This window comes from Metopolophium dirhodum, chromosome 6, assembly GCF_019925205.1.
Source record: "Metopolophium dirhodum isolate CAU chromosome 6, ASM1992520v1, whole genome shotgun sequence".
NCBI classification, from domain to species: domain Eukaryota; kingdom Metazoa; phylum Arthropoda; class Insecta; order Hemiptera; family Aphididae; genus Metopolophium; species Metopolophium dirhodum.
In genome coordinates, this window is record NC_083565.1 from 13,031,403 (window position 1) to 13,057,627 (window position 26,225).

General features: G+C 28.0%; 2 protein-coding genes across 3 annotated transcripts; both read left to right on the forward strand.

The window, feature by feature from the left end:
* The first annotated feature begins 728 nt into the window (after window positions 1-728).
* On the forward strand, window positions 729-9,719 carry LOC132947043 (ATP-binding cassette sub-family C member 4-like). 2 transcript variants are annotated; one of them, XM_061017224.1, is made up of 26 exons: window positions 729-850; window positions 2,429-2,512; window positions 2,737-2,847; window positions 2,973-3,107; window positions 3,614-3,827; window positions 4,141-4,363; window positions 4,464-4,620; window positions 4,688-4,826; window positions 4,910-5,020; window positions 5,144-5,434; window positions 5,511-5,675; window positions 5,753-5,874; window positions 5,951-6,048; window positions 6,111-6,196; window positions 6,280-6,671; window positions 6,733-6,992; window positions 7,062-7,141; window positions 7,225-7,375; window positions 7,467-7,573; window positions 7,634-7,757; window positions 8,055-8,225; window positions 8,302-8,429; window positions 8,495-8,740; window positions 8,818-8,990; window positions 9,091-9,331; window positions 9,400-9,719. In XM_061017224.1, the coding sequence occupies exons 1-26, from the start codon at window positions 744-746 to the stop codon at window positions 9,445-9,447; spliced, it is 4,164 nt and encodes a 1,387-aa protein (XP_060873207.1). In that variant the 5' UTR covers window positions 729-743; the 3' UTR covers window positions 9,448-9,719. The 2 variants fall into 2 exon arrangements, with proteins under 2 accessions (XP_060873207.1, XP_060873208.1); XM_061017225.1 differs by lacking the exon at window positions 729-850 and adding an exon at window positions 1,205-1,606.
* Window positions 9,720-12,618: 2,899 nt separating this feature from the next.
* Window positions 12,619-24,802, forward strand: LOC132947044 (probable multidrug resistance-associated protein lethal(2)03659). The gene is given in 26 exon segments (XM_061017226.1): window positions 12,619-12,852; window positions 13,854-13,937; window positions 15,871-15,981; window positions 16,075-16,209; window positions 16,841-17,051; window positions 17,698-17,920; window positions 17,988-18,144; window positions 18,209-18,347; window positions 19,603-19,713; window positions 19,789-20,064; window positions 20,134-20,298; window positions 20,378-20,499; window positions 20,589-20,686; window positions 20,749-20,834; window positions 20,928-21,322; window positions 21,397-21,674; window positions 21,737-21,816; window positions 21,885-22,035; window positions 22,170-22,276; window positions 22,343-22,466; window positions 22,908-23,087; window positions 23,205-23,332; window positions 23,584-23,829; window positions 23,958-24,130; window positions 24,213-24,453; window positions 24,528-24,802. Coding segments are annotated over 25 exon segments (4,083 nt in total). The 5' UTR covers window positions 12,619-12,852; window positions 13,854-13,860; the 3' UTR covers window positions 24,597-24,802.
* Window positions 24,803-26,225: the final 1,423 nt, after the last annotated feature.

The window sequence follows — 26,225 nt, forward strand, 5'->3', positions numbered from 1 at the left end:
ATTTAGATACTATTGAAATACAATTGACTTGATGTTAAAAACGTTCATCTTGAAAAAAAGTAACGAGTTAACTTAATTTTAACTTTTAACTCGTTAATGCCCAGCCTTGGTAAAAAGTAATATTGAAGGGTGGCGTTGTTGTAAAAAAAAACGTGTACATCTTATGTTCATTTAAACTCTGATAATGATATAGTATAAAATTGGGAAGGAAAACATTGTTTAGTTCTTGCAATTCGTATGCAGCCCTATTTCTAACCTATATGAGCTACGGCGGATGTTGATACTCAGCCCATATTGAAAATATTAAATAGGTAATGAAATAATGAAAAGTAACTATAATCGTCAATTGGTTGCCACTTGAGGTTAATCGTATAATCTGATGTGTGACTGTGTGAAACTCCGAGACAGAGTGTAAACAACTAAATATTATAATTTGTAGGTATTTTTTAATGATTCGTTGGAAAACGCATCAATTTTGTTCGGTCGTTCGTTATATTGCGAGCGTAACAGTTCAATCAGTAAATACTATGTTTGACGATAAAAATAATCCGTGTAGGTCATAATATAATGTGATTATAAAACAAAACCATTTTAATAAAAAAATACATATTTATGTTTATATGGTTAAAAAAAAACAAATTTAAATAAAATTTTCATTTATTTCTTAAAACCGATAAAAACCTAATAGAACCGGAACACTTGATGCTTATTTAAATAGAATCTGGTTCGAAGCATTGCAAAACATGGGTTCTAAATTCCAATGGCGGTTTCGGTTCTTCGATTATATCCAGGAACCTGTTGTTCCGGTTCCAGTTCCAGTCCCTGGTTCCAATGCTCAGAATATTGACAAGTAAGATAATGTTGGTTGGTAATGATTTAAAATAAATTGAGAATATCTTTTATTCATTTTACTATTTACAATCCATACAGTTTCTACCAGTGGCGAATCAACGGGGGGGGGGGGGGGGGATATGTGATATGGGGGGAATATTTTATTTTCTATTCAGACAAAGTCAACTATACAGTATTGTCATTATTTTTAGACAATTGAATATTACAACAACAAATCCCCACCATGTCTTATCGGTAGACATGATTTACAATACCAAATCTACTAGGTACGACGATAAACTTTGGCTCACTTTAACCAGCAGCCATTTGGCTTGTACTTATTCATCGGCACTTGAATCACTCATCTTTAAATTATAAAACACTATGCAAATAGACTATATTGTTTAGTACCTACTATGTCGTCGATTCAACTATATAATACGAGTTCGATCGTATCATTATAGTCATATTGTTATAGAATTACACTTTAAAACTAAAATGTTAAACGCATATAGTTAAACCTTAAATGTAGGCGTATAATATAATATTCATTTTCGTTATATTATTAATTGTATATGAATTTACCTACTGTGCGTAAATACTAACTAATTTTTAATCAATACATTATAAGCTATTAAATTTATTAAAGTTATTACAATAAAGGTATAGTTTGACTTTCATACATAACTCTGTGCACCGCTGAAGCCTGCGTACTATATCTTATTAGTACAAGTTTCAAGACAGTTATAAATAATTACTTACGTATTGTTATTCGGTGAGTGTTTTGCTTCCATTATTAATGTTACCAATTGCTTAATTTGAACCATTGAGAGCAGTACCTAGTTTGATCAAATATTAAAACTAGGTAGGTATTCGAAACAGACCAAAAAATAATTAATTTAATAAATATGCGTAATAATATTTTTTTTTACGCTTACGTGAAAATAAAAGTCTCTTACAACGAAATATTCAATTAGCACGTCAGTGTTATATCAAATATATAAAAAATATATAAAAATGTTCTAATAACTAAAATAATTCTTTGTGTGCGGTAATCAAGTTTAAATAACTATAATATAAAAAGTAGACTAGTTAATCATAGTGAACAGTAAATATGCCTTAGGAAATGTACCCAATCATTTGTTTGAAATATTTGAATACCTGCGTCATATTTTTTCAAATTTATTCTGTAACGGGTACTTTACTACCCAAACAGTATATACTTAGTCTTTTATCTTACTAAAATATTGAAATATTTTGAGTTTATAATATGATTTATTAGTGCCTACCTTGGATCGGTTCCAAATTTAAACATAATATGTTGTAATCGCATACGTTTATTATGCGTTGAAACAGTGATGGACAAACTGATGAGGAACAAAATCTCCCAATGGCCTTTTTTCAAATACGCACAACAGATTAGATATAGCTATAAACCGGTACCAATAAATTGTATTTTAATGATAGAATAGTGTATGTTAAAATAATCACCACCACCCCCTCCCCTATAACTAAAGAATTTGACCACCAGTGAAGGTGTTGAAACTAATAAAAATATTTCCTATTAATATATTTTTTATGTTATCTATTATTTTAGGTTTAGTATGGACTCTGGTAATAAATATGAACGGCCTTCACATCCTAGAGCCAATGCAAACATCCTTGAAATCCTCACATTTGGGTAAATCTAATATCATAATCTTATATAGGTAGTAAAACTATAAAAGTTGTATTTTTCAGCTACCTATTAATAGTTGTGCTTGTAATTAATAATACCTACCTAGTACCTAATAATTAATATTCACAGTATTGTAAGTATAGTGAATAAATATATTGTGAATTGAAATGTATACCTATTAAACAGATTTATTTTATATTTAATACATTCGTCTACATTTTCTTAAGATGGATGTACAAACTCTTCAAAACTGGAGGAAAAAGAGATTTAGAAGTTAATGATTTGTATGCAACACTAAATGATCACACGTCATCATCATTAGGCAGGGAATTAGAGGAGTAAATATATTCATAATATAATAAATATTATTATTATTATTTATTAATTATTGATACCTAACTTTATTTAATTTTATTGTGTGTTTGAATATTATTTATTTTAATATTAATTAATTTGATTTAAGAAAGTGGAACGATGAGCTCGCCAATGCTAAAAAGGCGAATCGATCACCAAGTTTAACAAAAGCTTTGACCAAAATGTTTGGAGTTAAGTTTATGTTATTAGGATTACTACAGTCAATCGTCGAAATTTTTCTAAGGTAAACATTGTGTTTTTCAATATAATTAGTGTCGCATAATAATATGCAAATTACATCTGACAATACACATGAAACAAAACATATAAAAATATGAAATACAATATTAGTATTTAGCATTATATTAAAAGCAGAGCTGTTCTATGGTGTTCACATCTTATGTCAAACTCATATTTTACTTGTGGTTCATCTTTTTATTATATATCGTAGCTTAATATAGTCATATTTACAAATGCAATACTATAAGAACCTAGTAATATTTACTAAATATGGACTATTTCTTAATCTAATTTTAAATTCCAAATGGTCCTTAATTTAATTTTAATTTCTAAAAAATATTATTTAAGCGACCTAACATTCATATTTTAAATCTCTCTAACTGCATTTTTGACCCAATAGTTTCCATATTAGTAATCAATAATCATTTTAGAAGATTTAAAAACCTATTATTGTTAAATTAATAACTAATGTGTGATATTATTATTACTAAAAATTCTTTATCCATATAGAATGTCTCAGCCATTACTAATCGGTGGACTGTTATCATACTTTAATCCGAATTTGTCGAACAAAACACATAGTATAAGCCACGCGTACACGTATGCAACATTATTGGTATTAAACATGCTGGTTACATTAGTCATGCATCATGCAATACAAATTGAAATTTTACATTGCGGCATGAAGATACGTGTTGCCTGTTGTTCTTTAATATTTAAAAAGGTAAATATGCTTTAAAAAATAAATAAATAACATTATGAATAAATTGCGTTGGTATCATTTAATCTCAACATAATCTATGCAGACATAATATTTTTTATTAAACAAACATAAATAAATAATTTTAAAAACGTACTTACAACTCTATATAGGTAAACACTTGCAGTGTAATTGATCCCAATGTTATAAAAAATGTATTATCTCGAGTTTCTTCTTTACTCGATCGATCAAAACATTAAAACTATATAATAAGTAATAAATATAAAACATTTCCAAACAAACGTTTACTTACGAAATTAAATTTTATTTTACCAAGGCATTGCGACTAAGTAAAACGGCTCTTGGTGAAACTACTGTTGGTCAAGCAGTAAATTTGTTATCAAATGATGTAAACCGATTCGACACTGTAGTAATATTTCTCAACTATCTATGGATCGGTCCTTTACAAACAATTTTAGTCACATATTTTTTGTGGCAAGAAATTGGAGTGTCATCAATAATTGGAGTAGCGATATTACTTATGGTCATTCCAATACAAGGTTTGTATAAAATATATTTTCACAAAAGTTCCATTTACCTATACTATTAATACCTATAACCGTAACACGAATAAATGATAAATGTTATTCTTATGGCCAGGTTGGATAGGAAAGAAAATATCTGAATATCGATTAAACACAGCCATTCGTACCGACGAGAGAGTACGTTTGATGAATGAAATAATATCAGGAATTCAAGTTATTAAAATGTACACTTGGGAAAAACCTTTCGCAAATTTTGTAGAATATGCAAGAAGGTTTGATCTAGAATCTAATAGATTACCTACTTTAATAAATAATAAATAATTAGAACCATCGTTGTAGAAAAGAAATAAATGAGATTAAAGGATCATCGTACTGCAGAGCTGTAATGTTATCTTTTATGGCCTTTCATACTAGGGTTGCAATGGTTTTCAGTATATTTTTGTATGTGGTACTTGGAAACTATATCTCTGCCCAACAAGTAAAATTAATTGTGTGATTAAATACAAAGGTTGAAAAATGCTATTAGTTAATAATTAGTAATAATTAGTTCAACTTTTTTAGGTATTTGTCATAACTTCATATTATAATTTATTGCGGAACACAATGACAGGTTTTTTTCCTCAAGGAATTGCAATGGTAGCGGAAATGCTTATATCTATTAAACGACTCCAGGTAACTTACAATAATAATATAATATAAAGTATATTAGAAAGATAAAAAAAATAAGTAAATATCATTTAGGAAATAAATTGTTTAAAAATATATCGGATATATAAATAATATGTATTGTCTTAGAACTTTTTAATGTACGACGAAAATAAGAATCAAACAGTTAATCCCTCAAAATCTGATAAGAAAGCTGCTAATAGTAACAGAAATATCATAATTACTAATAAAAATGTGTCATCGGTTAATGTAAAATATAATGACAATGGATCACCTCAATTGAACAACATTGGAATCGTCGTAAACAATGCTACAGCTAAGTGGACAGAAGCTCAAACCGAAAACTCTCTCGAAAATATTAATCTAACTGTAATACCTGGTCGATTAGTTGGAGTGATCGGTCCCGTGGGATCTGGAAAAGTATACATAAATGCATACTTTATTATTTTAATAGCTTGTAAATATTAAAAAAATAAATACATTATAAAAATTTCAGAGTTCATTATTACAAGCGATTTTACGAGAATTACCTCTATCCGGAGGAAAAATAACAGTGCACGGTGTAGTTTCTTATGCATCTCAGGAACCATGGTTATTTGCTGGTTCTGTACAACAAAATATTCTATTTGGTTCAACAATGGACGCTGAGCGTTATAAAAAAGTAAGCATCTGTAATAACCATTTAATTGTGTCTAGTCGAATCTTAATCTCTTATTGTTATTTTCTAATTTAAAAAAGGTTATACAAGTGTGTGCATTAAAAACTGACTTGGAACAGTTTCAATATGGTGATAAAACGGTTGTGGGAGAAAGAGGAATTTCTCTCAGTGGTGGGCAAAGGGCGAGAATAAATTTAGCACGGTAAAAGAAAACAATTTTCTTCTTTATTTTTAGTAATAAATAAATAAAAATAATTTTGTTAATATCATAATACCAGAGCTGTATACAAACAAGCGGATATTTATTTATTGGATGATCCTCTGTCAGCAGTGGATGCTCATGTTGGCAGGCATTTATTTAGAAAATGTATTAAAGGTAATAATATTTAAAAATACTAGTGTAATATTTATTGATATTTTACTTCCATTAATTAATAGGTTACCTTAGAGAGAAGACATGTATTCTTATTACCCACCAAATACAATACTTGAGTAGTGTAGATCAAATTATACTCATGCATAAAGTAAATATAATACCTATAGAAAATACAACTAAATAATACTTTTTTTAGTAATTTTATATTTAACATAATTAATGGTCTTCCAGGGAAATGTTTTAACTGAGGGTTCGTACCAGGAACTTCAGAAATCTGATTTAGACTTTACGAAAATGCTTGGGTCACCTGCAGTAGAAACAACAACCACATCTTATAATGAAAATATTTCCAAAAATACAAGTCCTAATAATCATAGAATAGCTTACAGTCGACAAAAGTCTATACAAAGTATCGCATCATCGATTGAAGATATCCAATTCAGTAATTGCCAAGAAGAGCCTGCCGAAACATCTGAAACTCGAACATCAGGAAGTGTTTCAAAAAATGTTTATTCGTCGTATTTTCTTGCCGGTGGAAGTGTTTGTAAAATATTATTCTTCTTTATCGCATGTATATTCACTCAAGTACTGGCATCAGGTGGAGATTTTTGGATGGCCTATTGGTATAATATAACGTGTTTCTAATCTGCTGAAAAATATTACTTAGTATTATATATTTTTTAGGGTAAATCTAGAAGAACATGTTTTTTATAAGGTGAAAAATGTTTCTGGTGATCCGTCTACGAAATTATTGTGGTGGTCAATTTCTCGAAAGACTTGTTTCATTGTTTTTGGTGTTTTAACTTTAATGATGATAGTTGGAATTATCATCAGGTCCATTACGTTCGTATCAGTTTGTATGAAATCTTCAACGACTCTGCACAATAACATGTTTAGCGCTATAACAAGAGCTACAATGTCTTTTTTTAACACAAATTCATCAGGTAATTTAATCATATATTTAAATATAATTTCCATGTTGTGTATAATTATTTATTTTTATTATAACAAAGGGCGTATTCTTAACCGATTTTCAAAGGACATGGGAGCTATTGATGAGATGTTACCAGCAGCATCATTGGATTGCATTCAAGTAATATATTTAAATATAAATAAATAGCTATACTTCAATATTTCAGTATGTATAATGATATTAATATTCGTCGTTTAAATTAGATTGGATTATTATTAATGTCAATTGTAATAGTTATTGGAATCATCAATTTCTACCTTATGATACCTACTTTTGTCATTGTCATTATATTTTACAAATTTCGAGTATTTTATTTATCAACTTCCCGCAGTGTTAAACGATTGGAAGGAGTTAGTAAGGACAACAAAAATTAATTTGATTATTAATATTTCACAACAGAAAGTTTTAAAAAAAATAAATATTAATTTGTGTTGTTAATGTGTAGCAAGAAGCCCCGTATTTGCCCATTTTAATGCATCACTTCAAGGTTTAACCACAATAAGGGCATACGGAGCAGAAAAAATTCTGTCTAATGAATTTGACTACCATCAAGTTCGTAATGAATATTTAAACATTGTTCTTTAATCTATATACTATATAATATCATTCTAGGACCTACATTCATCGGCTTGGTATATATTTATCTGTTCAAGTAGAGCATTTGGTTTGTGGTTGGATATAGTATGTTTTATCTATATATCAATTGTAACATTCAGCTTTTTGATAATCGGAAACAGTAAGTTTAAAATAATATATTATAATGAAGAAAAATATATGATTAAGTATAACAAAAGATAATATTTAATAGTTTATCATAAATAAACTTTATTTTCAAGAAATAATAGTTATGGTATAAATTATTATAAAAACAAATTGATGAAAAAAATATATTTATTTTATAAAATAGGTAGGTAACATAGTAACTATTAAAACTAGTCAATGGAACCACTTATCAAGGCATGTTTCTTATAAGTAAAAATATTCAATTAAGTAACCGTTCAATACTATTTGATTTTATTCTATTTTTTTTCAGCCACATATGGAGGAAATGTTGGTTTAGCTATTACACAAGCAATTAGTCTGGCTGGGATGTTCCAATGGGGAATGAGACAATCAGCCGAATTAGAGAACCAAATGACTTCAGTTGAAAGAGTACTTGAATACACAAATGTCCCACAGGAAGATGCTCTTGAATCATCGCCAGGTAATAATATACAATTTTAATACGTTTTGATTACATATATAAAGATATAAATGGTTAAACTGATATTTTCACTTAGAAAAAAAACCACCTACGGAATGGCCTATGAATGGGCAAATTATTTTCAAAAACTTTTATCTCCGATATGGCACAGATAGTCCATTTGTAGTCAAAAACCTCAATATAAATATCGAATCAATGGAAAAAGTACTACAGAAACTAGTAACTAACAATATCAATTAATATTAGTAATTATAAATTTATTCTTCAAGGTAGGAATCGTAGGAAGGACTGGTGCTGGAAAATCATCGTTAATTGGAGCATTATTTAGATTAGCCATTAATGAAGGCAATATCATCATCGACGATATAGAAATACATGACATAGGACTTCACGAGCTGCGGTCTAAGCTTTCTATCATCCCTCAAGAACCTAATTTGTTTTCAGGAACAATGCGAACCAATTTAGATCCATTTAATGAATATCCAGATCACATTCTATGGAATGCATTAGATGAAGTAAACATTTTAGTTCAATCTTTGATTCTCAAATTAATATATATATTAATTATATTGTTTACTTGTTTATTTTACAGGTGGAACTCAGATATATCGTCGAAGGATTGCCCAATGGTCTGAATTCAGTAATGTCTGAAGGTGGTTCCAATTTTAGTGTTGGCCAAAGACAATTGGTGTGTTTAGCTAGAGCTATTGTACGGAACAATAAGGTTCTTGTATTGGATGAAGCCACTGCCAATGTTGATCCACAGTAAAAATATATACTTTATATAATATAATATATATATATTATATAGCACGTTTTGTTTTATAATGACAATTTATTTATATTTATATTTTTTTTTTTGTAGAACTGATGAATTTATCCAAAATACTATTAGAAATAAATTCCGAATGTGTACGGTATTAACCATTGCTCACCGTTTGAATACAGTTATAGACTCAGACAAGGTGCTTGTAATGGATGCAGGTGCAATGGTTGAATTCGACCATCCACATAATTTGTTGAAAGATAAAAATGGGTTTTTATATAAAATGGTGGAACAAACTGGGCCGACCACTGCAGAACTGTTACACAGTGCAGCTTCAGAGGTATTAGAAATTTTTATCGGCTAGTGAATTGTATATTTAAATATGTTTTTTTTTATATTATTTAACAGAGCTATAATAGGATGATTTCAACGAAAGAATATCTTATCAAATCGTGAAAAAAAAATGTTATTGATCTTCAAATTTCAATCGTTCCTTATTCCTTATTTTCCTGTACGAAATAAGTATGGCAGCATCAATCCAACATTTTTCTAGTAAAGAGTGCTGTTTGTGAGCTCTGATAGTATACATAATTATATGCATTAGGTTTAGGTTAAATAATAAATATTTGTCTAATTTTAATTGTTAATTTAACATACTCTAAAAATGTGTTATAATTGTCAATAATTGTCATAATATTATATCAATAATTATCATGTACCTACCTTAAGATTTTGTTATTTATTTATATACTAAAAAGTATTTAAAATTAAAAATGTTTTCTTATATTATTATTACAGCTGAAAAAAAACTTCAAGATTGAAAACCTTTATGAATCATTATCGGTCGAACCGTCGGAAGTTTAAAATTAACAAAATCATTTCATGATTTAGTCATAATTTATTATAACTTTTTCTTTACGCCCAGGGTATGTCCGCCAGTAAAACTAATCAACAACACAACTCCTACCGTATCCAAAGTAAAATATCTAGGCTTAACTTTTAACAAGCGCCTGGTCTCCACGCCTTAATAATCTAAACGAAAATCAACTAATTCCATACTCCACCTATCTGATCTAAATTGTCAACCAACTGTAAACTCACAATATATAAAGCCGTAATAATACCCGTCTGAAGTCTGGACATATGGAATCCAAGTATATCACTGATCAACCAAACTCTCAAATTGTATAACGCCCCAGGTGTTTCAGTCCATTTTTCTTCGTCAAATTTTCTCCGCTACATTGTACATAACAAATAATAATAATCTCCACAAGAAACCTCGAAGTTCAAACACCAAATCAGTTAGCAAAAGCTAACTATACCTCACTTCACCAAAGAGCTTAAAATTAAACTTCTGTCTTCTCGCACCTTCACCAAACATCCTAAGTAGATTGCTAAAAAGATATTAGGGGATAGTAGGGGCATACTATAGACCTGCCAAAATAAATCTACTGCATTGTTTGCCTATTCATCTGCAGTAATTTCTGTTATTTTAATCACGTCACAAATTAATTATTTTATATAACCTTTTACAAATTTTAGTTAAGGTTTTAAATAATGAAAACACATATCGTTGTAAAATCAATACATTTATAGTTCCGCTCAGAATTTAAAAAAAATTGAAAACCAGTGCATACTGCATTGTATTCCTCATTTAAATCATTGTCATGTTAAAATATGAAGTATACCTATATTTTAAAAGTAGGTTTGGTACCCACTACAGTATTACCTGCCAATTGGCTATTACATACGTGACAACGACAGTAATGACAGTAATATTATAATGTTGCCGTGTGTGCACAAACTACACTTGTAATGCCTAATTAAATTTATTATATCAGTCATCGCGTAACTATGCATAACATATTGTATTAATAATATATATTCATATTCTATTGTTGCATACTATTACGTTAAATAATAAAATTTAATTCCACTGTGAGTCCAAATCTGCCTTACAATGTATAATTTAATTTACGATATTATTTTTTTTTTGGGCCAATAGCACTGTTATGTAACATACCTACTGTTTATTTGTATAAAAATTAAGAAAATTCTCAACTTTTATAGCTAAGGATTGAAAATTTAAACAAGGTTCCACGTAAATTGTTTATATATAAATTACTTTATTTAAAATAATATCATCAAATATACTTAGTAATATTAATATTTCATAGGCTGACTGACCGTTTTCGCTCAGGATCGTTTTCCTTATACAATGATATTATATCATTGAGTTTAAATTTAACACCATCCATTACAGTGACCTACTGTACAGCAGAGTGACATCCACTTACCCACTTTTTTTTATAGTTATTTTGTACTCAAATTTGGAGGAAATTACATACTAAATAACCAAGAATACCAATTTTAGTTATTTTGTTGTAATTTTATAATATTGATCCAACCCACCGGCTACCGTATCAATAATAACTAATAAGTAATAAAACTATAAATATAATATTAAATATCCACTCTGAAAACCGTCACCGCTCAAATTCGTTTTTCGTATAAAACGATATTATATCATTGAATTCGAATTTTATACCATACATTATACAGTGACCCACTTGAAGCCTACTGTACCTACAGCAGAGCGACATCCACTAACCCACCTTTTTTTCAACTGTTATTTTATGTTCAAATTTGGTCAAAATTATATACTTAAACGTAGAAGAAAGATTTTAGTTCTGTGTTATATTTTTAAAATATTATTCGTGAGTACTCGAAACATCTAAAGTATATTATTATATACAAAATATATGATATTAAACAAACAATAATAATTCAACTTAACCGGCTACCGTATTAATAATAACAATATAAATATAATGTAAAATATTCTAGGCTAGACAAACCATCTCCGCTCAGAATCGTTTTTCGTACCTATACAATGATATTATATCATTGAATTAAGATTTAATACAATCCATTATACAATGACTCACTTGTAACCTACTGTACAGCAGAGTGACTTTCACTTACCCGATTTTTTTATTTATTTTTAAAAATGCAATAGGTACATTTTTTCAGTTTAATGGTGTTATTTTAATCGAACAACTTGCAGAAACGGTTTTCGATGGCTTGAAACATGAAGCCCCTTACTTATGTTTTTGGTATACTAACACGACAATTCATTCAAATATATTATTAATTATAACATCCCCCCCTCCCATTTGAAAATTCCTTGGCACGCCACTGGTCCCATAATGTTATATTGGGCATTGACCGTTTGAGCAAAAGTAAATTTTTATCCAAAAATGGTCATAGGTCAAATTAGCCCCCCCCCCCCTTTTAGTCCATATGAGCACTATTTTACCTTAACATTACCATAGGTTAGGTATAGCGTGGATGATAACAAGTGATTACTGATTCGTGTAAGACGAGGAATGATGAATGATTTGTAAAGGAAAAAGTAATAAATCAATAATTTCTATTTTCCGTGTGTATATGATAAACGAAAAGTAATACCAAAACAAATAAGAATCATAAGTGGCGTCGGAATGTTACCATTCTATAGGTATCTTATTATATACCTAATATATTTCTATGATAACATCACTTCATTATATTTAAATTTCTAAATGCACTTAGAACTATAGTCTACAATAAGTTGATCTCATTAGGAAATTATTTATTAAAGCAGCGCAATATAAGGCATGAACTCATTATTTATAATAATTGATTATGAATACGTAATGATATTTATGCACTTGAATTAGGTACTATATACCTAACCATGTATAAACCTGAATTATTGGCTCTTAGTTACTATCGTTTACTGCAGCCATACAGATATTGAATGTTATTATACTAAACAAGTAATACGTATGACAGTTGAGTAAAAAAATTCTGGAAAATGTAAGTAGTTTCTTTTGTTTAGAACACATTTTTCTAAGTATTACTTTAGGCCATTAAATTTTGAAAAATGTGTATCACTATTAATATTTATTAGGCTATAATAAACCATACACATAATAATTTGTACTTCATCAATTTATCTTACATATTATTTCAGTTCAAATTAGACTCTGAATTGTATTATTGTGAAAAGAAAACCTCATAATTAAGAGGTATGAATAGTATTGAAAGATTCTATGAAAATGTATTTTTATATTTTCCAATAATATGGTTTATTAAGTGGTTTTAGAGTAAATACACCTATTATCAATATTGTACAGAAGTTAATCTGTGACTGTATAAAAGTCAATTTTTGACTCAATTATTCAAATTCAAAAAGTATAATATCACAAGTTTTCGAGCTGAATATTGAACATTGAAAATAAAATATCGAAAATCGACTCCTATACAAGCCTAGATAAATTTCTTCTAACGCTATTTCAGATTTTCATTGTTTTGAACTTACCTATACTCCAAGTACAAAATTCGATTTTAGATACATTTTTAACAGTAGCGTGTAACATAGGGCCCAAGTGTTTATCGGGCAACACCTTAAATATGAGTGAGTGGGTATTGACTATTGATAGAATAAAAATAAAAATTGTAAAGGTCGGTATAATAGTATTATGAGGAATAGGTGACCTAAAATTATTTGAGCAATACCATTTTTTTTTATGTTACACGCCGTGCTGCTGGTTTTTAATCATGATATGTAAAATTAATTTGTATTATTATAGTATGCATCGATATACTATCGATATAATATGATGATGAAAAATATATAATCCTTAAATTTTAAATTATTATTCATAACATAGCCATGACAATAAGATATACTTACAGTCTCTAAATCTCTTTTCACTTATTAAAATAGCTTTTATTCATAACAATTAAATAAATTCTTAATTTTGTTTAAAATATTATTACAAATTGTACATTATTGTTATTTATTACTATTCTAGACTTAAAATGGACGCGACTTTCAAAGAAGAAAAACCATTCAACCCAAGATCAAAGGCTAATATTTTTGAAATTATAACCTATAGGTAAACTTTTAATACAACTTTATTGTTTAATTTTATTACAATTTATATTATGTGAAAAAAACCCGCAAATTATTAATGATTGTTAAAATTTTAAATTTATATTCATATGAAATAGAATGTATAGTTTTGTATAAAAAAAAGCATCAATAGATCTTGGACTAAATTACTTTAATGTATGTTATCTTTTTTTAACCTATTGTTATATGGTTTCCATAATATATCTAAGAAAATGGACCATTTTTAATCAAAGAAACCTAGAGTGTAACAGAATGAACTGATATAATTTTAGTACCTACATATTAGTAAAATTAGTAATTAAGTAAATTAATATCTATTAATATAATAAACAAATAAATTGTGTATTAATCTATCTTTTGAATTTGATTTAAATAGTATGCTTATTTTTAATTTTCGGTTCCTATAATGTTATAAAAAAAAATGTGAATTTAAAAGGTTAGTTTGTGTTATTTGCATTTGTCAATTATTTCTGTTACACTCTGCAGGCACCTATGTAAATGTTGATCACCAACTTTTGTAACTTACCTACTTGCTTCGTTTTGGTAGGTACCTGCTATCTTTTCATTCCTAAATTTTCCCAATATATCATCCATCTTCCCTATTCTGACTGGAGTCTGCCAGCGAGCTTATCTACTTTATTATATACAGCTGAAGATCTGATAACCCCCTCCTACACCCCAGTAGCATACCTATTTTACAGTCAATAAAAATATTAAAAATATATACTTAATAATCACATGCAAATAAAGCTAGAAATTACTAAAAACCTATCATAAATAGCTTGCTATCCTGACAAATTCCTGGTTCTCTAAATGGAGAATATTATAAGTTAATAATACTTAATGACTCATCCTATACACTTAAACATGGCAGTGTTCCTCTGGTCATCCTAAACGATCAAGTTATTATTATAAGTTTCCAGTGTCCATTATTTACTATGAAGGATTTAATCTTGATATAGACATCTGACTCAGCCGTTCTAGAACAAAAAAAAAACTCTCTAACCGTATCCATGTAAATATTATGTATATCTCAATTTTAATACTAAAGTTAGTTTCTATAAATCCTTACTCAAAACTATTTAGAATAGGAGCATCCAATCATTAATAGCTGCAAAATTATCCGACGTTAATAACATTTAAATCTTTCAATAAATATATTATTACAACCTTAAGAATATATATAAAAAAAACCTCCTTTTTATGCGTATAAAATCATTCATTGCATTCATTACATGCCTACTGAAACCGTCTCTGAAATGTTATGACCCGCTTTAAAAATTATTTTGCATGTGTCTGACTAACCGCACAAATCCATTAATTTCCGAACTTCGCTTTAACACGATACCATGGGATATCAAAAGAAGTTTAAATAGGAGGTTGTGTATCTTAAAATACGTAATTTAATATATTAGTATAAATATTTTTGAAATGTCGTACAAAATGATAGTTTAATTGAAAGCTGGATGTTTTGAAATACTCAGTTTAGAATCTAAAGTTAAAATTAATTGTTAATTTTTCCAGAAGACAAAAATGTTCTTGTATTTTTAACTAATGTTTTTCTGTAAAGTATGAGAAGTATTGTAGTCCATAAGTTTATAATATTTTCCCTAACCTTAGTCAGACATAATGTTATATTTTATATAAGTACCTAATTTAATAAAAAAAAAATTATCAAGGAATCAATTTAATAACTTACTAAGTACTTATAGCCTATAAGTTATAGGTAATTTAAATGATAAATATATTTGCCTTTTACAATATTTCCTAATAGCACTAATCCTAAAATGTTACTTCCCTACTTATTAAAAGGCGTTCATAATTAAACAACTAAATAAGATATTTAATAGAATATCTAAAAATTAAAATTGCGTTGAATGATTAATATCCCTTTAACATATTTTTATTATTTAAAGGTGGATTTTAAATTTTATCAAAAAAGGATTAAAAAAAGAATTAGATTTGATTGACTTATACAATGTTTTGGATGGTGATTCGTCAGCTTTATTGGGAAATAAATTACAAAAGTAAATAGTTTATTATTTATGTGTTTATACACAAATTTTAATCAATATATTAGAAGATATAATAAATCGATTTTTGTATTATTTTTTTTCTAGATTTTGGGATGATGAATTAATAAATGCAAAAACTAATAACCGGGAGCCTAGTTTTCTCAAGACGCTATTTAAAATGTTTGGCACAAACTTTATGTTTACTGGAACTATTTTGACGGTATTCCAGATTATTTTAAGGTAAGTAATGTTTTAGAATATACTTTATTTTAGGTAGGTACCTATCAAAAATATAATAATATCATATAAAGATATAACTTTTTTTTTATTAATGTTAAGCTCCGTCTTACACAAGCACGACATATCAAATTTTCGTTCACCAGTTTCAATAGTTTTCTGTCGGTTTTGATAGTTGAACGAATTGACTTATTATCAGATGTTCAGATAAAAACAATACCTGTGTTATCTAGTTGGTTTCTTACGTTATTACGATATTTAAATTAAATATTGGAAAATACTCATAATTCACTCAACAATAAACATATCGTAAAAAACCAACGACATATTACATATATATTCGTACACAGATATTACCTAAAATTTTGATAATAGGTCAATTCGCTCTAATATCAAAACTAACAGCACACTATTGAAACTGGTGAATGCAAATTTGTTATGTAGGTAATACGTGTGTAAGACGAAGACAATATATGCGGGTCCTCTTAGAGCCTCGGTATGTGGACCATTGGCTTGTATTTTTTTTATAAATTATTATATATTTACGAGTTTATATTATGTTTTATAATTTTTAAGAATATTAATTATTAAGATAACTATATAGTTATTGATCCTTATTATTTTTGTTAAATAGCATAAGCATTTCAACTATGGTAGGACTAATAGTCAATCATTTTGAAACTAATACGTTATCTTTTGATCAAAATCCAGTTGGAGTATATTTAGCAATCGGATTAATTTCACTTTTGTTAATAAGAGCAATTATCTATAACTTCGTCAGCATGTCAATTGCACATATATCGATGAAAATGCGGGTAGCGACATGTGGTCTGATTTACAATAAGGTAGGTTAGGTAATACTATACTTAAACTTCAACATATAACACCGATCCTAAGTAAACATTTCCTAGAAAATAATGTCAACAATTATTTTCTATTGTATTACTTCCAATCAATATTACTATTATTAACTATGTATGATGTATATAACATTATATCTTACTCACATTGTATAAGAATATTAATAATTTCATGTAATATCATGAAATTAATGTTTGTATTGTTATTTATTTAAATTTATCTATATATTTATTTCTTACATTTACTTTGCCTATAATATTATGTTATAGACATACCACTTATGCCCATTGACAATATTCTTATTTATTTTATATATTACATACGTAGTATTTTTTTTTATATAATTTATAAACTATTATAAATTATAATAGTTATAATATAATAAATTATATTTTAAAGATATTTTAAATTGTACACAATATAATTTAATGCGCCACTTAATAATAATAATAGACTATTTATCCATAAAAAATTGTTTTGAATATAAAAATATAATATTCATTATTCACTGTGTCAGTTTTTTTTTCCTTTTGACATATTATCCAGATAATAATATATTGCCAACTTTTAAAAAATATGACTTATATAAACATACAATTACATATTTGACAGTATAATTAATTTTATTAGGCATTGCGGCTCAAAATAAATTCACTGGATCCGAGCACAACTGGACATATAATTAACTTAATGTCAAACGATGTTAACCGATTTGATGTGTCTCTAATATATTTACCTTTCTTGTGGCTCGGCCCTTTGGAAACATTTGTTACGATTTTTTTTTTATGGCAAGAAGTAGGTGTATCGTCAGTTATAGGAGTGGGCACGTTACTCATCTTTGTACCATTACAAGGTTAGTAAAGAATAATTTAAATGTTGGTTAATATTTATTTAAACTGTTATTTCGATTTATATTTAAGTCTGGTTGGCGTCGAAGGCATCTATTATTCGATTAAAAACAGCGAACCGAACCGACGAGAGGGTTCATTTAATGAATGAAATAATATCGGGATTACAAACAATCAAGATGTATACTTGGGAACCATTTTTTGATAATCTTACAAGACAATTAAGAAAGTAATTTATTAAAAAAATAACTTAAATTAAATAAACAAAATAAAAATATTTTGGTTGATTGTAGGAAAGAAATGACCAAAGTTATTAAATCGTCGTACATAAAACGTATTTTGTCGTCGTTCTTTATATTTAACACAAGAATCGCATTGTTTGTAAACATTTTTTCATACGTTCTGCTTGGAAACTACATAACCGCATCAAAAGTAATGTAGTACCTACCTACCTGTTCCTTAAAATTATATTATTATCATACTACTATAGGTAAACCACTTACATCATAATTCACGGTTATCTTATATACATAATACATTTTACAATTTTTGGAGCCTGGTGTGGCGTGGTTAGTGAAAAATTTTGTGCTGAGGTCAAGCATTGTCCAGAGTCGCTAGCTCCCGGATGGATGACCACCGGGTTTTTAGTGACGAATTATCTCCCCACATACATATGTTTTTCTAAAACCAACCGTAAACCCCTAACAAAATTTTAATGACCACGATGCTTTAATTCAATAAAAAAAAAAAATATATATATAGAAGTTTTAGTTTATTTTTTATTTGTCTAGAGCCATTAGCTATTGTGAGGGTTACGGTTGTAACGGTTGTAATGGTACACTTAGACCATTGGGTGATTTTTACAATTGTCGGGTAGGGTACTGTAGGTTTTTGGTAAACACATGTGTTTGGTTTGGCAGAATTTCAAATCAGGCACCCGTAGGTTTCTGTCCAGCCCCGGTCGGGGGGTGGCGGCCTCTCACTCTAGACAGTTGCCTGCCCAGAGAGAGGAGCCACCCTGTAAATTAACAAAATGAGTAGATAACATAAAACAAATAAAATATAAACAAGAAAAACATGTATACAAAAGATTATAAATCAAATTTAAAAAATAGTAAAATAGTTAAACTGGTGTTAGTCTAGTCGGATAGCGTAGTATTATTGGGAGTTGTGTGTCAAATTCGTCATTGCCAGAAATCAGAAACTTCTATTCCGTCTTTGATCGCTGACATTATGTCGTCCATAGTCTTTTGTATAAGAAGTTGGCCACCTTGGGCAGTTTATTAGGTGGGTCGTGGTCTGAACTTGTCCACAATCACAAATTGTATAATGTGTATTCATTAGAAATAAGGCCTCATTTTGCCTAATTCTCCTTGGACCACCCTACGCCTGATCTTAGTCTGTTTATTTTTCACCACACTGGCCACTCCAAATTATTCCCTGCAAGTAGGTGTTCGGCTGGTTTCGTCCAGTTCCTGGTTTCATTGTCTGATATTTGAATTAATATTCATTACTGATATAATTAGTCATTATACACTTAATTCATAATTGTATAATAATTTAATTTATTCTTATACAATTATCGATTCAATATGGTATCATATTATGTAATTATAAAACAAATAAAAAATACAATATCATATCGTAATTCTTAGTTTAATTTCATTTCACATTTTATTAAATTAAGGTATTTGTTATAACATCATACTATAGCATTTTGCGGACGTCATTAACATTACTTTTCCCACCAGGGATAAGTCTAGCTGCTGAATTACTAGTTTCAATCAAAAGATTTGAGGTATGAAAGATAATTAAATAAAATATACGACATTTTTATTTATATTATTTAATAATAATTTAAATTAATTTATAGGATTTCCTATTACGCGAAGAAAAGGGTAAACGACCAATAAGTCAAAAAAAAACTACTACTTTTATGTCGGAAAAATCAAATAATGGTATTGAAATGCCAAATAACATTAGTAGCAATCAAAATAATACCGAACAATTATGTAATTCTGGTATAGTTGTATCGAACGCAACTGCCAAGTGGTCAGACACTCAAACCGATAATACATTAGACAATATCAATTTAACTGTAAAACCAGGTCGTTTGGTTGCAATAATCGGTCCAGTTGGAGCTGGAAAAGTATAAATAATATAAATTACCTAACTCATAACCATTTTTCATCTTTCACACAACCGTTACATTTCATAGAGTTCGTTGATACAAGCAATTTTACAAGAGTTACCACTTTCTGAAGGAAACATTTCAGTGCGTGGAGTAGTGTCTTACGCATCACAAGAACCATGGTTATTTGCAGGTTCTGTAAAACAAAATATTTTATTTGGTTCACCAATGGATAAAGATCGTTATAAAAGGGTAAACTGTTTCATATAACTTAAAACTACAAACCAGAATACTAATTTAGTATTTATTTTCTTGTTTGATTGTGACTTAGGTTATACAAGTTTGTGTATTGAAAACTGATTTAGAACAGTTGACATACGGTGATAGAACAATAGTAGGGGAAAATGGAGTTTCTCTTAGTGGTGGACAAAGAGCAAAAATAAATTTAGCAAGGTAATGAGTTTATTTATTCTTTGAAAAATACTCAAATAGGTACTAAATATTATATTATATATACTATATTATTATATGGTTCAATATAGAGCAATATACAAACAAGCAGATATTTATTTATTGGATGATCCTCTATCAGCAGTTGACACTCGTGTCGGAAAGCATTTATACGAAAAATGCATAAAAAGTATTTAAACATGTTTAACATCGTACCTGACATCAGTAATTTAATTATCTTAATATGTATAGATTACCTCAAAGAAAAGACTTGTATACTCGTAACCCATCAAATTCAATATTTAATTAATGTAGATCAAATTGTTTTGATGGAAAATGTAAGTATAATAATATCACATTATGTCGTAACATATAATTTTATAAGTGTAGAACTTTAACATTTCTACTTTTCATATTACTTTCTGTGTTAGGCAAAAGTGGTAACAGAAGGTTCTTATAAAGAACTTCAAACTTCTGGTTTAGACTTCACTAAATATCTCGAATTGTCTAATGACACCATGGTTTTACCCGGTAATGATAGTAAAATGGACAAATCTAGCAATAATAATATAGCACGTTCCATATCGTATATTCGGCAAGAGTCTGTCTTAAGTGTTGCGTCATCAATCGAAGAAACCAAATTTAGCGAAATTATAACTGAACCTGTGGAAGTAGCTAAAACCCGTTCTTCGGGAAATATATCATTTAATGTTTATATGGCATATATTTTTTCTGGTGGTCATTTGTGCAAAGTTATAAGTTTAATATTGGTATGTATTTGTACGCAAGTCCTTGCATCAGGTGGAGATTATTGGATAACGCATTGGTAAGTGCCTAATATTGTTTTCATCAACTCATAAATTATCTGAATATTCCTATAAAACGTTGGTTTGTTTTCAGGGTAAATTTAGAAGAACATGTGTTTGGTGCAACCAAACCTATCAGTCAAAACAACTCTACCACAGTTGATTCTTCTGTAGAACTGATGCAGTGGATTGTATCAAGGAATACTTGTGTCATTGTCTTTGCCGCATTAACAATCTTAATCATATTAGCTACCTTAGCGGAATCCACTTTATTAGTATCTGTATGCACTACGGCATCGACGAATTTACATAATAAAATGTTCAGTGCTATTACAAGATCAACAATGAATTTTTTAAATAAAAATCCATCTGGTAAAAAAAAAATTTTTTTAATTTTTTTTTTACTACTTTAATTGTAATTTTATTTATATTAGGGCGAATTCTTAATCGTTTTTCAAAAGATATAGGACTAATTGATGAAATATTGCCTAATGTATTAGTCGATGTTATACAGGTAAAATATAATAATATTGATTTTATATTTAAATATAGGTATTTGTATTCTTTATTACACTTTATTAGATTGGTCTGATGGTGATTGGGATGTTTGTGGTTGTGGGAATCGTCAATCCTTATTTAATCATTCCAACAATAATTGTAATAATGGTTTTTGTTAAAATTAGATATGTTTATATGACTACAACTCGTAACATTAAACGTCTAGAAGGAGTTAGTAAGTTACATAATTTACAATAATTAGATACTGTATTGAAAATATAAGGTATACCTATTAAGTTCACCTACTTTCAGAATCAGTATACAATTTAAAGCTATAAAATCATTTAATTTTTTTTTTTAACAACTTAGCTCGGAGCCCTATATATACTCACGTGAATGAATCTATCCTATGACTGACTACAGTAAGATCATTTGAAGTAGAACAAATTCTTTCTAAAGAGTTTGCCATACACCAGGTAATATATTATATGAGATTAAAATATTTCATGTTTCATGACCTATTTATTAAAAATTGTTTTTAGGATTTACATTCATCAGCGTGGTATTTATTTATTGCTTTGGGAAGAGCATTTGGATTTTGGTTGGATATAATCTGTCTATTATTTATAAGTACTGTAACGTTTTACTTTATATTTGTTGATAATGGTAAGTTTATAAAAAAACTTTATTTTAAATTTAATATTAATAAAAAGTATATATTTATATATTGGGAGTCTTTTATCAAAGAATACCAATACAATTGTTTTGAAAACTATGAACATAAAAATATTTTTTTACATAATTGTTAAGCGTTTGAAACAATATTTTTTAAAACGATTAGATTTTTACTATTTTTATCGTTATTGTTTTTTTTTAAGTCATTAGTTTCTGAATGACAACATACATTTTTAATTCCCATATTCCAAAGCTGAATATTTTAGTCAAAAAAAAAATTCTTAACATGTAATTCTTATAATGATAAAAAAAAATTTTTATAGCACTGGAATATTAATAGTAGGTAATTATAATCAACTGTTTCACAAATTAAATTGTGATGCATTCAAAACTAATTAGTTGATTGTTTCGATAATTTAAACATAATTTTAGATAACTATGGTGGAAATGTCGGGTTGGCTATAACACAATCAATTGGATTAACTAGTATGTTCCAATGGATAATTAGACAATCTGCGGAATTGGAAAACCAAATGACGTCTGTCGAAAGAGTTTTAGAATATTCAAATGAATCAAATGTACCACAAGAACCAGCTCTTGAATCGCATCCAGGTAATAATACTGTCTGTACATTAATTTATTATGAAATGCTGAAAAAATGAATTTACACTTTACAGCTTAGTATTATTTTGTATATATATGAGTAAAATGATTATAATATTATTTTAGACAAGAAGCCATCAATAATATGGCCACAGGAAGGTCAAATTATATTCAAAACATTTCATCTACGTTATGACCCAGATTCACAAATTGTTTTAAACGATTTGAATTTTAACATCGCACCTGCAGAAAAAGTAATATGCAAAATTAGATAGTAATAAGATTAATAATTTAACTCCAGAATATACCTTACCATATAATGCTATTTATTGTCTTCACATTTTAACATAAAGAAAACGGGTTTGGTAGGTATAGAACAAAATGAAAAACCAATTAATCTGTACGCTATTTATAATGGTGGTGAAAAATACCATAGTGGATTGTTAAGCTGTGTTTCAGAATATTTTTTGTTATAAATTGTATTAATAGTTTTGTGTTCATTAAGGTGGGGATTGTTGGAAGGACTGGAGCAGGAAAATCATCTTTGATTGCAGCGTTATTTAGATTAGCTTTTAACGAGGGTAATATAATTATCGATGGGATAGAAATACACGAATTGGGATTACACGACTTGCGGTCCAAAATTTCCATCATACCTCAAGAACCAGTTTTGTTTTCAGGAACAATGAGAAACAATTTAGATCCATTTGATGAATACCCAGATCATGTTCTTTGGAAAGCTTTAGATGAAGTAAAATTTTTGTTTTAAATACCTACTTCCATATACATAATGTATAATATATTGATACATTTACACTTTTCAAACATTAAAGAATTATTCAATTAATATTAATTTATATAGTTAACTATAATTTTAAGGTGGAACTCAAACACGTAGTAGAAGATTTGTCAAATGGTCTAAACTCAAAAATATCAGAAGGTGGATCTAATTTCAGCGTTGGTCAAAGACAATTAGTATGCTTGGCTAGAGCAATTATACGAAATAACAAAATTCTCGTAATAGACGAAGCCACTGCTAATGTCGATCCGCAGTAAAAAATTTGAATTTAAAAATATTACAACTTATTAATTATTTACGAATACTAAAATCGTGTTCATATTTTCATATTTTAGAACTGACTCTTTAATTCAAAACACTATAAGAAATAAATTTTCTAAGTGTACTGTATTAACGATTGCACATCGCTTGAATACAGTGATAGATTCTGACAAGATACTTGTAATTGACGCTGGGACAGTTGTTGAATTTGATCATCCACATATTTTATTGAAAAATGAAGATGGATTTTTCTACAAAATGGTAGCACAAACTGGAAAAAACAATGCTCAATCTTTACACAGCATAGCTTATGAGGTATCTATCTTCACTTAGAATAATTAATAGTGTATTGTATTTCATAAATATATTTTTTTTTATAATATTTAAAGAGTTACAACAACGTACACAATATGCCAAACGAACATCGATTGACAAGTATTAACGAAGATGAAAACTAAATATTAAGATCTTGAATGTATGAGCATAATTGTATACTATATTATATTTAGTTATGTACGTATAATCAAATAGATACTAATTGCAAATTTACATTATAGTATTATACAATAAATTATAATAGACATTAAAATTGTCTTTTTTATTTTATAACTAATTAGAAATAAAAATTGTATGAAAATGTTTTTTTTTTTTTTATTAAAATATACAAGTGAACAAACATTGACAAGTATTAACGAAAATGAAGGTTCAATTTAGTTAGTAAATACATAATATCATTAATATTATTTGAGATTTCAAACCAAGTGAACGATAACATTTTTTAAATATTTTTAATCTTTTTCAGTTTTTGATCTATTAATAACCATGAGTGAATTTTGATTTTTTCAATTTTTTCCAATTACTGTCGAAAAATATTTTTAACTAGATAAAAAACATGAAAATGTAAAACAAGGTTCCGTATAAATGTTAATAGAGTAGGTAATTTAAAAAAAAATTGAGTGTAAATTCACAATAATTTTTTATAACTGTCTGAAGTTTGAAATTTCGCTAATTATTTTCAGTAAAAATTGAAAAAATAAATTGATAAATTTTAATTAATTTGTCCTCAAAAAAAAGGTTTGTACCTTACATCCAGATCCGTGCAAATGGGGTGGCAAATGGGCAAGTTGTAACAGAGGTTGTAGGGGTGCCAAATATTATAACTCTGGGGCGCCAATGAAAGTTATCACGGCACTGTTAACATCACTAAAAATAGTTAAATAAATATAGAATAGTCACTGGTAAAAATCTTCTGATATTTTAAAATTAATAAACTGCTTAATTGGATTTTACGGTCGTAATTTTTTCCCCGTGGCAATATTAGTTGTTAATTTTTCCTGCCCGGAAAGTCTTCAGAAAATAATTACTAAAAATTTACCTTGGTTTATAAATATAATCGAATAACCGATTTCAGAATATTTATAACAATATGGTTTATTTGACTTTATTGATGACGAATACCTACCATAATTTTTAAACAATATACTTCCTTATCATAAGTGTATACACTATTTACTTTAGATTTTTAATTAATATATTTATATTTATATCGCGATATTGTGCAAATTGCATGACATATAGACGTAGGTACACAAAAAATTTAAAAAAAACTACTATACAATTTTTATCAACAAACAAATTTAATTAATGGTTTTCAATTTTATAGTCAATATCTACTATCTATGTAAAATCGGTAGTATAAATTAATAAATAGCTAGTTTCTGAAAAGGTAGGTACATTAAGTTGATTTTTCAAATTTCTGAAAAATAGACGAAATTATAATATATAGGCTAGCAGGTACCTAAAAAAACCTTATATTATTATTAACTGCATTCAATGCTTATATTTTTAATCGTTTACAAATAAAGTAGGTGGCAAATTATATTAAATATAAATACTGCTACTGATTGGATATTTCAATTTAATTTATTTTTCAAAGATTATATTTATTTTTAGATAGGATAATATTCAAATGTGTACAGTACATATAATTGATTCTAAACTGAACTATTCCGAACCAAACGGTATGTACCTACTTCTACAATCCCCTCCATCGTACTGCCTACAAGAAGGCCATACATATTATCTTT

What these genes read in the sequence shown, in the direction of transcription:
- LOC132947043 (XM_061017224.1), top strand. Translation starts at nt 744, where the DNA reads ATGGGTTCTAAATTCCAATGGCGGTTTCGGTTCTTCGATTATATCCAG. An exon ending in CATCATTGGATTGCATTCAA is followed by an intron (nt 7,142 to 7,224) that starts GTAATATATTTA and finishes CGTTTAAATTAG; the next exon opens with ATTGGATTATTATTAATGTC. An exon ending in ATATCGAATCAATGGAAAAA is followed by an intron (nt 8,430 to 8,494) that starts GTACTACAGAAA and finishes TTATTCTTCAAG; the next exon opens with GTAGGAATCGTAGGAAGGAC.